The 13656-nt window shown below is 42.7% G+C and overlaps 2 protein-coding genes across 9 annotated transcripts in view; both read right to left on the minus strand.

The window, feature by feature from the left end:
- Positions 1–637: 637 nt before the first annotated feature.
- gtf3c3 (general transcription factor IIIC, polypeptide 3) lies at positions 638–7478 on the minus strand. The gene is made up of 19 exons (XM_061304439.1): positions 7080–7478; positions 6375–6447; positions 5826–6193; positions 5610–5733; positions 5348–5539; positions 4979–5144; positions 4462–4609; positions 4237–4384; positions 4021–4121; positions 3779–3950; positions 3421–3623; positions 3251–3352; positions 3033–3165; positions 2729–2954; positions 2607–2661; positions 1899–2034; positions 1693–1817; positions 1469–1621; positions 638–931 (listed from the first exon to the last, which is right to left on the minus strand). The coding sequence occupies exons 1-19, from the start codon at positions 7170–7172 to the stop codon at positions 809–811; spliced, it is 2841 nt and encodes a 946-aa protein (XP_061160423.1). The 5' UTR covers positions 7173–7478; the 3' UTR covers positions 638–808.
- A 137-nt stretch (positions 7479–7615) lies between these two features.
- dmd (dystrophin) overlaps positions 7616–13656 on the minus strand; it is a 94688-nt gene continuing 88647 nt past the window's right edge. For 6 of the 8 annotated variants that reach the window (XM_061304348.1, XM_061304339.1, XM_061304325.1 and 3 more), the window contains 7 exons: positions 13462–13527; positions 12111–12176; positions 11232–11390; positions 10812–11055; positions 10552–10666; positions 10170–10259; positions 7616–9292 (listed from right to left, as the gene is read on the minus strand). In XM_061304348.1, coding sequence (XP_061160332.1) covers positions 9180–9292; positions 10170–10259; positions 10552–10666; positions 10812–11055; positions 11232–11390; positions 12111–12176; positions 13462–13527 — 853 coding nt within the window. In that variant the 3' untranslated portion in view covers positions 7616–9179. Of the gene's footprint in view, positions 9293–10000; positions 10027–10169; positions 10260–10551; positions 10667–10811; positions 11056–11231; positions 11391–12110; positions 12177–13461; positions 13528–13656 lie in introns of all 8 variants that reach the window. The other 2 variants (XM_061304329.1, XM_061304326.1) reach the window with 2 other exon arrangements.

The raw sequence follows: 13656 nt of genomic DNA on the forward strand, positions 1-13656 counted from the left end.
AAACATGTTCAAAAATACAAAATTGTTGTATGTCTAATGACTGTAAAATGGTTACAAATCAGAGCTGGAGTTTTTGTCCAAAATGTTAGCCGTGTAAGTTGCATTCTAATACTCTAAAAAAAGAAAACCAACAATATTAATTTTAACTCTTTATCTGATAAGGGTTGCATTAGTTTGAATGACTCGCTCCATTACAGCGTAACATTTGCACGGTCAGAACAATTTGCTTGATGACATTTCTACTGAGTCATGTTGCTTACTTTTTTCTCTTCTTCGAGATGGTTGAAAAAGTTGTACGGGTTGTGTGTGTGTGTGTGTGTGTGTGGTGAGATCCGCCACAAGCGCTAAAACAGAAAATGCAAGGTATTTGTCATCTTCTCAGTGTAATTTGTATGTTTATTTGTGGGTGGATTTAAAAAAGAAAAAAAAAACGCACTAGTGGCCAGATGCAGTGCAGTGACTCGGGTAGGAAAGAAGAAGCAAGCAGAAGGTTGGAAATGGGATATCTGAGATGCAGGGATTTGGAAAGTAATCCCCAGCGCCTTAATCCTCGCAACAACAGAAAGTCCGTCCATCCATCTTTTTGTCACAATAATATAAAATCATATACCATGGCGATAAGCAGCACAGAGAAGAATGAAGAGGAATTTTTTTTTTTATTATTAAATATATTCGACTTTTAGATTTAAAATGTTAAAAAAAAGAACTAATACTCATACATGATATTTTTACATGATCATAATTGTTTTTGCATGAATGATAATTTAACAGTGGCACTCATTCTCCTTGTTGCAGGCCTGGCCCATTGTCAGATGATGCAATGGGTGCTGATGAGATTGTGGGCCATCTCAATGTTGCCACTTGCCTGGTAAATGAGGGACAGATTGAAGGCGGCCTCCCTTCTCAGATCCACTTGGTCATCAGCGATACCCTGTTGGTGTGGGTGGAGGAAAGGTTCTTGTGAGGAAGCATCTCAGAGGAACTTCATTCAAGAATGTGCATGGAAAAGTGTCATAATGGCTTTGGATTTATCATTACAGTTATTATTTGTTTTGTTTCATTTCTTGTATTAGGTAACTTTTAATTTGGTTTTAAGAGTGGGCTTGGTAGTTTTTATTTTTTCAAACATGCTTTGTTTTGGTTTGGTTTTTACCACTAGTAGAAATAAGGTAATAAAGTAACGCAAAGTACAATTTCTGAACAAATGTTCTACCTTTGTTCTTCTGTATGGACATACGTTGATACAGAAATAAATCAACTTAAAATAACACCTCAAAAGGTAATGTATGAAATCAAATGTAAAAGATGAAAACGGAGGATATTTTAGCTATGATTATAGTTTGAGTTACGTCATGAATTTCCGTGAACCAAAAAAACCTTGGCACCCACTGCCCAGAGAAAAGTATCAAAAGAGAACTTTTGTCATTTTACTATTCATGCCGCCGCCAAGCATGAATTGGAAAAGTACCTCTAGTGTCTGTATAGGCAGTAGAAGAGTCTTCTGGTAAAAATGAATTGCTAAATGTGTCAGGCCCATCTGGTGCAATGCTCTGCCCAAGTTATACATGCTCTCTTGACACTCCCCACGCAGTTCCACGTACTGGCGCAAGAAGGTGAAACCCTAAAAAAAAAAAAAAACATTTGCCGTCATCGCAATTGCCAAAAGCACAGATGCAGTCAAATGCAAGATACCTGAACAACCAGTAGGTGTCTCTTTGCCACATATTTCTGGGATGCCATGTGGAAAAAGGTGAGGCCCACAAACAAGTTGTGGAGCGGCTCATCTGGCTGAGCCTGGAAGGCCTGGATGTACTGACCTGGACACAAAAAGACCACGTCACACGCACATCATTCCATTTGCGACTGGATGAGCGTTATTCACAGTCGGCCGGTGGTACCCAAGGCGTGTTTGAAGCTGCCCGACACCATGGCGTTGTGTCCGCACAGGATGCACAGGGCGCGGTTGTCGGGATGTTTCAAAAGCTGACGCAGACAAAAGCGATGATGACGTTGGTGGTGGGAGGATATCGTCAGCTAAAGGAAGAAAAAGTGTGAGTATTCTGCTCGACATGATTCAGTGTTTCCCAACCTTAATTGTGCCAAGGCACATATTTTACATTAGAAAAGCTGCCATGGCACACAGTCCAACAAAAATCTCGCCAAAAAGTACCAGAGTGTAAAATCTTGAGCCGATTGTGTGAAGTGAAGACAACAGGTTGATTGTACCTTCTGTCATCTCCTGAAGGAGCTTTCTTGTTTTACTTGTCACTATATGTCAGTTGACATGGATAGATTAACCAAGATCAATTATTTGCTGGAAAAACAATTAAAAGAGAAGGTTGCGACGACAATCGTTTTTTGTCATATTTGTTCAAAACAGAAGTTGACAGTAGCACGTCAAATCGAGTCATGTCTTCAGTCACTTATTGGTTGTTGTTTGTCGGGCACTGTGGTTTCTTTCAAAAGATCAAACGATTCCTCTACATGGAATTTCCCATGGCATACCTGAGGTTTTCTCATGGCAGCTAAATGTGCTGCAGCACAGTGGTTAGGAATCACTGCATTGTATGTTCAAAGAAGATAAACGCAAAGACATGTGTGTTTACTTGATTAAATATATTCCAAAGCTGAGGCTGATCCACATCCTCTAACAGCATCAACCTGATGGAAAAGAGTGAAGAAAAAATAAGAGACGTGATACACGAATGAAACAATTCCCTTTTCATACCTGATGTAGTTGTAGGCCTTATGGTGGTTGCGGTCCAGGATGTTGGCTGAGAGGCCGAGGTACTCCAACTCCTTTCTTCTGGGCTTGATGTCATAGAAGGAGTAGAACTCCATAGCGGACTCGACCATTAGCTCCGCCTCTTCGTAACGTTGCACATCGCACATTGTCAGCACGCAGCTCAGCAGCAGCTGCCACCAGTCCTCTTTGGACAGGACTTTGGTTTTACCTGGTGTAGGCATCAGCAAAGACATTGGAGGTTGTATAGCATCGCTCATAAACCAGGCCCCAAAAGGTCTGGACATACACGTGATTTCCAAGTAGGCCGCTTCCGGGTCATCGATGTCCGACGGCATGTCCCCAACCTTCACCAAGCGCAGGTGATTCTCTCCTGACATGAAGACAGAGCGCACACACACCTGGGCACGCTGCATGGCCACCTGGCATGCACAAAAACACACATTCCACCTATTTGGACGTGCCGTACAGGCAGGAGACAACACTCGAGAAAATAAGATGTGCAACCTTAAGCAGGATTGATATCATGGTGATCAGAGTGTCCAAGTAGTGCTGGATGAGTCCCTGCGTTTTCAGCAGCGCGGACCGGTGCAGGAGCAGCTTCAGTTCCTGCAGACATGCACTGATGAAACATCTGCTTCTTAATCAAAGCAAAGCGTTAGAGATATATCACCTGCCTTTTGCGCTGCAGAGGAGTCCCGTGCAAGCGTGTCGTTGTCGTACATGGACTCCAGCGCCTTGAGGGCACAATCTGGCCGGCCGAGCTGCTGCTGCAGGGTGGCGAGCGACAGCCGCGCCTCGAGGTGCTGTGGCGCCAACTCCACTACTTTCGTGAAGCTTTCGGCCGCTGCTTTCATTTCACCCAGTGCTTTCAGACACTCTGCCATGGAGTTACAAGTAGCTGGTGGCTTAAGATGCAGTGGTTAACCTAAGCTGACTTTTACCACCACTGATGGAAACAAGGATAAGCTCGGCTTTGATGCCACCGGATTTCATTTCCTTAATCAATGATGATTTTGGTCTTTGAGAGTGTACCTGCGTGGCGAAGCCAGACGACAGCCAGGTTGTATTTCTCGGATATGACAAGCGCAGACAGCAAAGGTAGAGCAGACATGTACGCTGCCTTCTCTAGGTAGGCCTCTCCCACGTCCAGGTATAAGTCGCCAATGTCCTCTGGACTTTGCTCCATCAGTGAGGAGACTAGAGCCTGGAAGAAAAAGGCTTTGACTACATCCCCGTTCGAACGAGAAAATGGTCACGGCAAAATCCTCTGCTACCTCCAAGGGTGCACAGACATGCAAATGGATGAGGCAGACAATCAGCTTGGCCTTCAGGTCCACTGGGATGCCGTCTGGAACCTGAACATCCTTGATGTCAGCTGGTGAACAACAAAGGCTCAGTTTTATTTACTGCCTTTCACTCGTCGTGGAGTCTCTTGAAGCTTCGAATTGCTTCAATTTTCTTGCAAAATCTTTCAATTTTTCATGACTTACATTTGTCCGTTGGCGCTACTTCTGCTACAATCAATGGCTGCGCCTCATCGTTCTTTACCCCGTTCTCAATTAAATTCTCAACTTTAATTGCCGTCTCTGGGTGACTTTCATCCCGGATAGGAACCACACCCACAAACTGGACTAAGACCTGAAGGAGGAGACGAGGATGATTCTCCATTCACAAGTGTATAGTATCTGCTGCCGTTGTAATGCGTGCCGGAGTACCTCCAAAGCCTTTTCGTATTGACGGTTGGTGATGTAGAGCTCGGCTGCCATGTTGATGATGTCATCGCTAACCAGGTCGGGGTGGCGTACCAGGGCCTGCTCGATTACACCGAGTGCCGAGGGCAGGTCGCTACTTTCATAATAACTCCTAAGCAATAAAGATGTGTAAGCAATTTAGACGTGCGCAACCATAACCAAATGCAATTTGGTACGGTATAATAATACAATATAGTGTTGCTTTCGGCCCAAATCCTCACATCTCCAAAATGTGGTGTGGTCAAATGTGGGCGTTCACTTTTACATGATCAGGATTATTTGAGCCGATCACTGTATTTTCATTTAATGTATACGTATGTGGCACCGCAGCCGCAATGTCTTATTTCGCAAAGGCGATCAATTATGTCATTGATCCATTGTGAGTTAAAAACATAACAGGTGATGACAAAATGTGCATAAAATGCAAAATATTAGCCAGCCGACCAGATCTGTGTTGAGTCAACTAGTGTGACTTCTTTACTTGGCCATGTCCTTGGAGAGCTGCATGAAGTGTTCACCCTCGTCCATTGGCAGCAGGGACAAAATTCGGCGGTAGCCATCCATGCACTGCTTGTGCTCCCCCAGACGCATGAGGAGGCTGCAGCGTTCCCACAGGTAGCGAATATTGGTGGGAGCGTACTTGACGGCTGCGGGATGGCATTGATTATTTCAGAGATGTTCCCACAAGTATTTTTTATTCAGTTGAACAAAACTCTGAGTGTACAGGCTACTTTTTGCCATCTCATGGAAGAGCATTTTGCTGCACCTGTCACTCAACGTCACTGGCAAAAATAAGCAGTAACTCTTAACATTGCAAAAACACAGCGAGAAGAAGAAATGCCAGGCAGACCTTTGTTGTAGCAGACTAGAGCTTGCCGGACGTTCTCCTGCTCCAGAGAGACCTCCGCCAGCCTAATCCACTCCTCACAGTCGGTGGGGTTCAAGTGGGCGGCGATCAGACTGAACTGCAGAGCTTTGTCCAAGTCGCCTTCGTCCTCGTAGATCATGGCCAGCGTAGAGAAAGGGTCGTAGGCCAGCGGGGCTGGAAGGGCCAGGAGAGATGATGACCGGATGGTGACAGGCGATGCAACAAAGCAAAAACATGTTCCTACCTTGTCGTATGATCTCCATGCACATGGCAATGGCATCGTCTTTCTCTCCTCTGGCGTAACGAATGTTCGCCTCACCCATCAGGCCTCTGAGCGCTCGGGGAAGTTTACTGCGATTGCGTCGTTCCTGCAAGCAGAGTAGGAGGCAATGAAATGAAGTCAGAGCCATCCCCAAATCCGACAGTATTCCCATGGGAAGTCTTCAACTTTGAAACTCACCTTCATCATTTTCTTGTTTTCACGGGTTAGCTCCATCTCCAGTGCAAGCACGTCTCCCACTGACATGTCCTCACTTTCCTTCTCTTCGGTTTCAAAACTTCTCTTCCCCCTCCCCTCTGCCTTCTCGCGCTTCACTTTCAATTTAAAATGTCCCTTCTCCCCCACCACTTCTTCTTCTTCCTCCTCCTCCTCCTCCTCATCGTCCTCCACATAGTCCTCCTCTTCCACTGCGAAATCCTCGTCATTCTTGTCATCAACGTAGCCCAAGATGTCATTATCCTCATCTGACAATACTTGGTCGGTGGCTTCGCCAATCATTGAGGCAAAGGCTTGCTGAACGCCAGGGCTGATTCCTTCTTCTTCTGACCCTATGAAGAGAAGGTGGGGGGGATGAGGGTTCAACAACTTTAATAAGGAGACTCAAATAAGGCGACACTCTTTTGTTTTTCTTGGGTTCTGAGAATCATCAAGATGTTCCTCCATCAAAGATGGGCATTACAATTCAAACTTAAGGGCACACATCCAGAAAACTATGAGGCTACAATTTACCAATTGTTCCATGATTGTGCGTGGACGTGCAAGGCTGGACCACCTCGTCATTTTTAACTGACACGAGCAACTCCTGAAAGACAAACAAAATTTTGTTAGCTGCGAGCTACTGTACTATAACAATTAACACATTAATGCTAAACATAGGTCCAAAGTAACCGACTGAGTTTATCTTCTACATATTTGCAATTTAGCCATATTTTAGTAATCAAGGAATTCCACAACTACCTTGTTTTTGATAATCATACATTCTTGTTGAGTAAAACCTTTTTCTTTCCTTCAGTAAACTTCTCATGGGCTACATGGGTGCAAATGACCTTTTTCTATTCTCCTTTCATGTTGCTTCTTTTATGGCGAAGTTATTCTGAGATAAGTTTTCTAATTGTACACTATTCTAACATCATGGGAACATCTGCAACTGCAAATGTGGCAATGTACAATTCGTGGGACGGTTTCAATTTCGCTCCAGAAAACCGAGAACCAAAATACAAAAATGTGTTTAATGACTTGTACAACATCACAGTTTCAGAATATCCACAATCCCCTTGATTTAACGCAGTGACAAATTTAAAAATCCATCCATTGAAATTTGAAATTGTTTCTTCTCATTTTGTGTCACTTCAGGAAAAGAAAACACCGTTCCGGGTGGATGAATGACATCTAGTTAATTGATATTGTTGACAGGACAAAACTAGTCTAAACTACCTTGGCTTTTCTCTCGTCTCTCCTCCTGTCAAACTCCTCAAATGTAATCCTTCCTTCCAGGTAGTCAATAAGTTCGGCACTGAAACCTGACATCTTGCTTTCCTTTAGGTGCCCGGTGACAGTCAACCCGAAATAAACAAATGATCACATTCTAATGAACCCAACAATTTCATGTTCGGAGCGCGCTTTAAACTTTGTTATTGCCGTCGCTTTGCTTCCGGGAAGTTAGTCACGTGACTTTAACATTTCCGGGTTGGCAGGGTCGAACGTGACGCAATTGTAACAGCGACACTTAGTGGTGGTAAATAGTAACGTCACAAACGACGGCAAGGTCGTGGGCACTGTCGATCGTACGGACTGTATTTTAATTTTACATTGCAAAAATCTCACGGCACACCACCAATATATAAAATGAGCCCAAACTGTCAATAGTTGGTATTCCCTTCATTATTTTCAAGCACTGCATTAATGCTGACCCCCCCATTGACTTTCCACAGAAAACCTGCTGATGTAACGCTGAACCTCATCAAATCAGATCAATGTAACTGCGTGCTTTATTGATGTACAGTAAAGCATTTTCTTTTTTTATAATACAGTAGTAGTAAGGCATATAGTTGGTGGAATCTGATATGCTGCGAAATATTGTGTTGCAAGAATGACACAAAAGTTAAAAACGAGAAACTAATTCAGTGTCTTGCTCAAAATAAAATAATGATGGGTCATGCAGCAGAGTATGTGTGTGCGTGTGTCTATCATCATCCTTTCATCGATTACAGATGGATTTCATTTAGCCACTCATGCATGCTTAATAATAACCCCACAACATCAAAAGAAATCACACTTTGAAAACAAAGACATAAGCACAATTAAAATGAATACACAGATAATATGCAGGTACTGTATGTCCCAGCTATGACAGTAGCAGTAGTAGCTGTTGAATTGTCTCGACAGAGAAGACAAATGCAGTGAATACATTCAAAACATTCTCATTTCAAGCTCCATTCAAGGACTTGGCTACAGTAGAGCAACAACCTCTGTATTTGTTTCCATAAGTGAGGTCAAGTAGAGTTTGCACTCAGTGGGAACTTAAATAACGTTTGATCAATTTGAGTCATTTTAAAGTGAGCAGCCTTAACAAAAACAAACATACAGGAAGATCTTGAACTAGTACAAAACTAAAACCAGTGTGCAGTTGGTAACCAACAGGCAGTGACTAAATGCAAATGTGTGCCAGTGCAAGAAGCGGCATGTTTTTTACAATCTCGAAAAATCAAAAGGATTTCAAATTCTCTAAACACTTTTGGCAAGGCTACACTGCAACTCAAGTTTGGGCGGCCATGAGTCTTACTCAACGTATCAAAGCCGTGACTAACATAGATAAACTGTGTTCTGAAAATCATGAACTCCAATCCAATGTCTGATTATTTTCTGACATGCACTTTTCACTCCCCTCATAAACCCCCACATCATCCAAGGATGACTAAATTAGTTATTTGATACGGATATTAAATAGTGAGAAGCCTATTCAAGATGGATGATGGAGACAAAGGAAACAAAAATGTGAGTACTGTACTGCATTGGGACCACCAATACACAGAAACACACCCACACACACACAACGTACTGTAAAGTTACAGGATGCCTGCATTACCTTAACAGTATTGTACGTTGTTATATAAAGACATTTTCCTCTTAGTAAACACCCTCATTATTACAATCGTTCTCTTTTTTTTGTAATACAAACGTCTGAAATGCTTATTTTCCCGTTACAAAGCGATGCAAACATAGAACCACACTAAACACACATATCTTTCTTTGTTGCCTGCCTCTCCCGAGAAATTTTTTTTTTTTATACAATTGCATAGAAGTTTAAAAACCAGCCTTTTTTTCCCCCAATAAAACAATTTCGGGACATTTAAGAAACTACTAAATCTATAAGTTACTTTTTTTGTTTAAATTTTATTTTAAGTCATTGCTGGAACCGCAATCCTTCACAAAAATAGACGTTTTATATTTTGTTTGTAAAGTCTTTCTCCAATTCAGCTCCACTGACTAAGAAATGGGAGGAGGTGGATGCGTGGGGGGCTTGGGGGTGCAGTGTCAGAAGGGCGGGTCCTTGATGGCGCTTTGTTCATCCGTCATGACGTTGACCAGGGACTCCATAGCGCGGCCCAGATCGTCGGCCATGTGGAACAAACTTCCAATGCTAGGACCTGCGGAGTGAGAGAGTTGGAAAAGTGAGCAATAATTAAATAGTATGTATATACATGTATACACAAACAATAATTTCAGTACCATTGGGCTCTTACTCGACTCTTGTTCGCTACACTTAAAGCACCATAAGTCTTTGGAAAATATTTATGATATTGCCTTATACACCATCACAATGGATTTGAAATTAAATACATCAATGTGAGCTGTCAAGCCATTAAAAAAAACATACTATACAAATACTATATGTCATATACATTAAAACAGCATGAACTTGACAGTGTAATGAAGAAAAAGCATATTAAAACTGACATAGTGCTTTGTTGGAGTGGAGTGATGGTAACCCAACATAGGCAGAACTGGTGGGACCCTTTGCATTATTCCAGTTATTTTGTATTTTTAATGAATCTCGAAAGCACCATATTTATGTTAGACTATTAATGGTTCATGCTTTCACTGCGGTTTTAATTCATAATACTGCTGTTTGTTTGTAGTATGTATGCACTATTGTCCAAACATAGTACATACATACGTAGATTCAATTCACCTGCTTTTTACACAAATTCAGGGACACATCTAAAAATATTTTATTCTATCTTTTTTTTGGTCCCTTTATGCTTACAGGACCCATACTGTACGAAAAGTGCACCCCCTTCCCCCAGAAAAAAAAACAATAAGCCAAGAAGGGCCGTTAATATAGAACCACTAACCTCTCATTGGTGTCCCCTTCTCCCTCCTGGCCCCCCAAAAAAGGTAAGAAAGGAAGATAAGGAAGAAGGAAAATCAGTATTAGTCAGAGAGAGGAAAGGTGAAGTTGAAGTGAAAGATCTACAAGAATGGACTGGGCATCATAATTGATCAAAAAGCAAACTTCTTCACCTTGGCTATGAGGGAAAGAGTTGTTGAGCTGTTCCATCACTTCCTCCAGTCCAGATGCATCGTGGGAAGGGGTGGAAAACTCGTCATCGCCTAAAACCGCAAGGATATACGTACATTATAGGCCATTTGCTCCTTGAGCTCTTTTTTTTTGTTCATACAAAGTCAAATAAATTGATAAATTAATAAATTCATCTTTCTTACAAATACAATGACAGATTCATTAAAAATGAACATCTGGTTTCACAGATGAGTTATTTCAGTAATCATTGAGGGGTTTTCCTTTTTTATTTATTTTTTAAATGGACAACAACCGAATAGCCTCCAGTTCATAAAATCCTGAAAATGAAAGGATTAAAGCGTGAGCGCTAGCGTGTCTTCTCACCCATTGTGTCAGTGGTTTGGCTGGCAGCCACGCGCAGCTGAGGCAGGGAGGAGTCAGAGCGCTGAGATGAGGTGGAAGGGGAGGACAAAGCGGTGCCGTTCACCTTGGAGTCCGTCTGCCAACACAACACACGTTAGACACACGGCCAAATGTAAAAATACTCACTGCAAAGCACAATCTACAGTGGTGCCTTGAGATGCAAGTGATTTGTGCGAGGAGCATGGTCACGGAACAAAGACGCGTGCGTGAGCTTGATGAACCTGCTCCAGGAGCTGCCTGAGTCGATGCAGTTGAGACTCCAGCTGTTTGTTGTGGTCCTCCAGGATCTGCATCCGGGCTTCCAGGCGTCCCTTGTGCTGCCGCAGAAGCTTGGCTTCGGCAATGAGCTCAGCGTCCCGCGCTCGCTGCGGCGACACCGGCAGCATTTCCGGTGGCGACGGAAGCGGGGACAGACCCTTCCGGTCGTGCGCCTTCTTCAGACGGTCATATTCAGCTTGCAGCTTCCTGCGGACCAGGCAGACCCGATGACGACATTAGTAATCTGGCAATGTGATTGCTCAGTCCAACTGAGCCAGAGAGACACGACAAGGCACCATTCCAAGATGCTGAAGGTATTTATTTGGCAGCGGTTCGACAGAGGCTTTGAAAAGGGACGTGGTCAAAAGGCGATTGCCACTGACCTGTTTTCCTGCTCCAGGTCACCGAGGACCCGCTCCAACTCTCCCTTCTCCTCTGTTTCCATGGAGATGAGAATCTGGGCCGGGCTGCGGGGCTGGCTGAGGGGAGAGCCTTGGTTCAGAGACTGGCAGTAGTGTTGGATCAACATGTGCTCGTCATCACTGCAAACAAACATGCACAGCACACGCACAAAAATGAGCATGAAGCGCTTGTCGGAGCAACTAACAGGGCTTTGTTAAAAAAGAAAAAAAGGACGCAAAATCTGTTAGGAGGATTGCACAGCAATTCATCAACACAAAGTCTTCTAACTGGGCCAACGTTTTCAGATACATACTCCGGCTACAGCAAATAACCATGTTCCTAACTTTCTATACAAAATACATTTTGCAAGAAATATTGTCAGAATAAAATATTCACACATCCTTTTTTTTTTCACTTGCAGGGGTGGGACAAAGTTCAAATTGAGCACAATGATGAATTGTTTGTTATTAGGTAATAAAAAGGGAAATGGAGAAGAGTAATGTGCTAGAGACAAGTTTGGCTAACAGTATGTTTAAAGATGTCACAATTTCAGAATCCTATTAGCCGCAAGTAAAACAAACAAATGCTAACAATGCTGAGAAAGCAAATTACAATGACCTACTGTATGTCACGTGCAATAATATTTGCACATCATTTAAAATGTACATAATACAAACCAAATCAGTGACATAAAAGAAAAATGCTAATATGCACGTGCATTGAGGGCCATGCAAACAATGCAAAAGCAGGAATGTCTATCTTTCCAAATCAATTCATGTGTGCAAAGGAGGAAGCGCAGTCAGCCAATTCATCAGCGATGACAAAAATAAAGAACAAAGCAAACAGAAAGTGTTTCTCACATGCTCTCATTGGGTGAGATACTGTCATTCAGATAAGAGCCATTACGGTTCTCCATTTCTGCTAACCTGTGGAAGAAACAGAGCAGTCAGTTGTGAACATTACTTTATATTTGAAAGTGTCCCTTCACAACCATGTTGTACCGAAGAAAGAAATGGCAACATAAGCCCGATGAGAAAGTGTCTGAAAGGCTATAAAGTCTAGATTGATTTTGGATTTGGTTTCTTAAAACAAACAAAGAAAAAGCAAAGTGTTGCCTCAGGAGATCAGAAAGAAAATTATAGATAAGAACTTTTGGGGATCTAACATGTGACTGCGACCCAGCAAATACCAGGAGGTCCGCACCGATTCGCGACTTTGTTGAACAGTCCGCAGTTGACTCAAAATGGATGTTACTCAGGACCTCGTCAATATTTTTCTAAATGGCTACGACCTTGACCCTTTGTGGTACCTTAACAATATTCATGGATTTTTCTGAGTTGGCGTATTGACCGAGGTTTAAAGAGCCCACGCTGACACCTTGCATGATGCAAGATGTCCAGACTCTCCATCTTTAAATGAATCGATAACCATGGCACCATCACAGCTTCTAAAGCCACGACATATGTAACATTGATCATGGTGCGTGTCGCTGACGTTAAATGATAAAAAGAGTAACTGAAATATGAGCTCGGCATTATTTGGACAGAAAGACATTTGGAAAGGATATGGATTTTTTGGAGACATCCAGTTCTATAGCTAACTCACTACAAGGCGAGCACTCCTGAATGAGCAATGTAATGGAATCTATTTAATGCATTTTAGTTAAATTATGCCAATGTATGTTTTTACAAAGTATTACATTATAGAGTGCCAATTTTCTCATTAAAAACACGTTCCAAGTACTTGGGGGCTCGAACAGATTAATGACATTTACATTCATTTCAATAGGTAAAGATGCTTTGAATGGGCCCACTGTCAGGTCACTCACCACCCAAAGAGGCTTGAAGTGGGACCCTGAATGAATAAAACTGTATTGATAAAACTCAGAGAAGCTGTTGAAAAGTTGCATCAATTGCATCAAATTCGTTAATTGAAATAATATGGACTGGAACTTGGACAAGCACTGCGTCAGTAAAGAATCAGGGCAGCTGATCCCATGTGGGTTACATAGGTGGGATGGGGGAAGGGAGGAGGCGCATCCCCTTGCGGTGCTTTATAATTTCTCTAAAAATAATGATGATTCCAAATCACATCAATCAAAATGTTCCCAGGTCTGAGAAGGCTTTCTGGAGGAGCACAAGACTCATAAGGCTGCGCACGGCAGCAGGTGCTGACTGTGTACGTGTTTGTGTGTGTGTGTGTGTGTGTTACCGGTTGGCGTAGTGCTCGATCCTAGTGTGTGTGTCGTCATGCGAGAGCTGAGGGGATGTGCCGGGCCTGTCGGAAAAAATTAAAAATAGACAAGACAGGAGCTTGGTGAAATGCAACCGGGAGACTCATTAATCCATACGCACAGTTACGCCACAGGAGCCCACAGAAGGGCAGTGTCGGCATGAGATAAATAAA

This window comes from Syngnathus typhle, linkage group LG2 (assembly GCF_033458585.1).
Source record: "Syngnathus typhle isolate RoL2023-S1 ecotype Sweden linkage group LG2, RoL_Styp_1.0, whole genome shotgun sequence".
Taxonomy (NCBI): Eukaryota; Metazoa; Chordata; class Actinopteri; order Syngnathiformes; family Syngnathidae; genus Syngnathus; species Syngnathus typhle.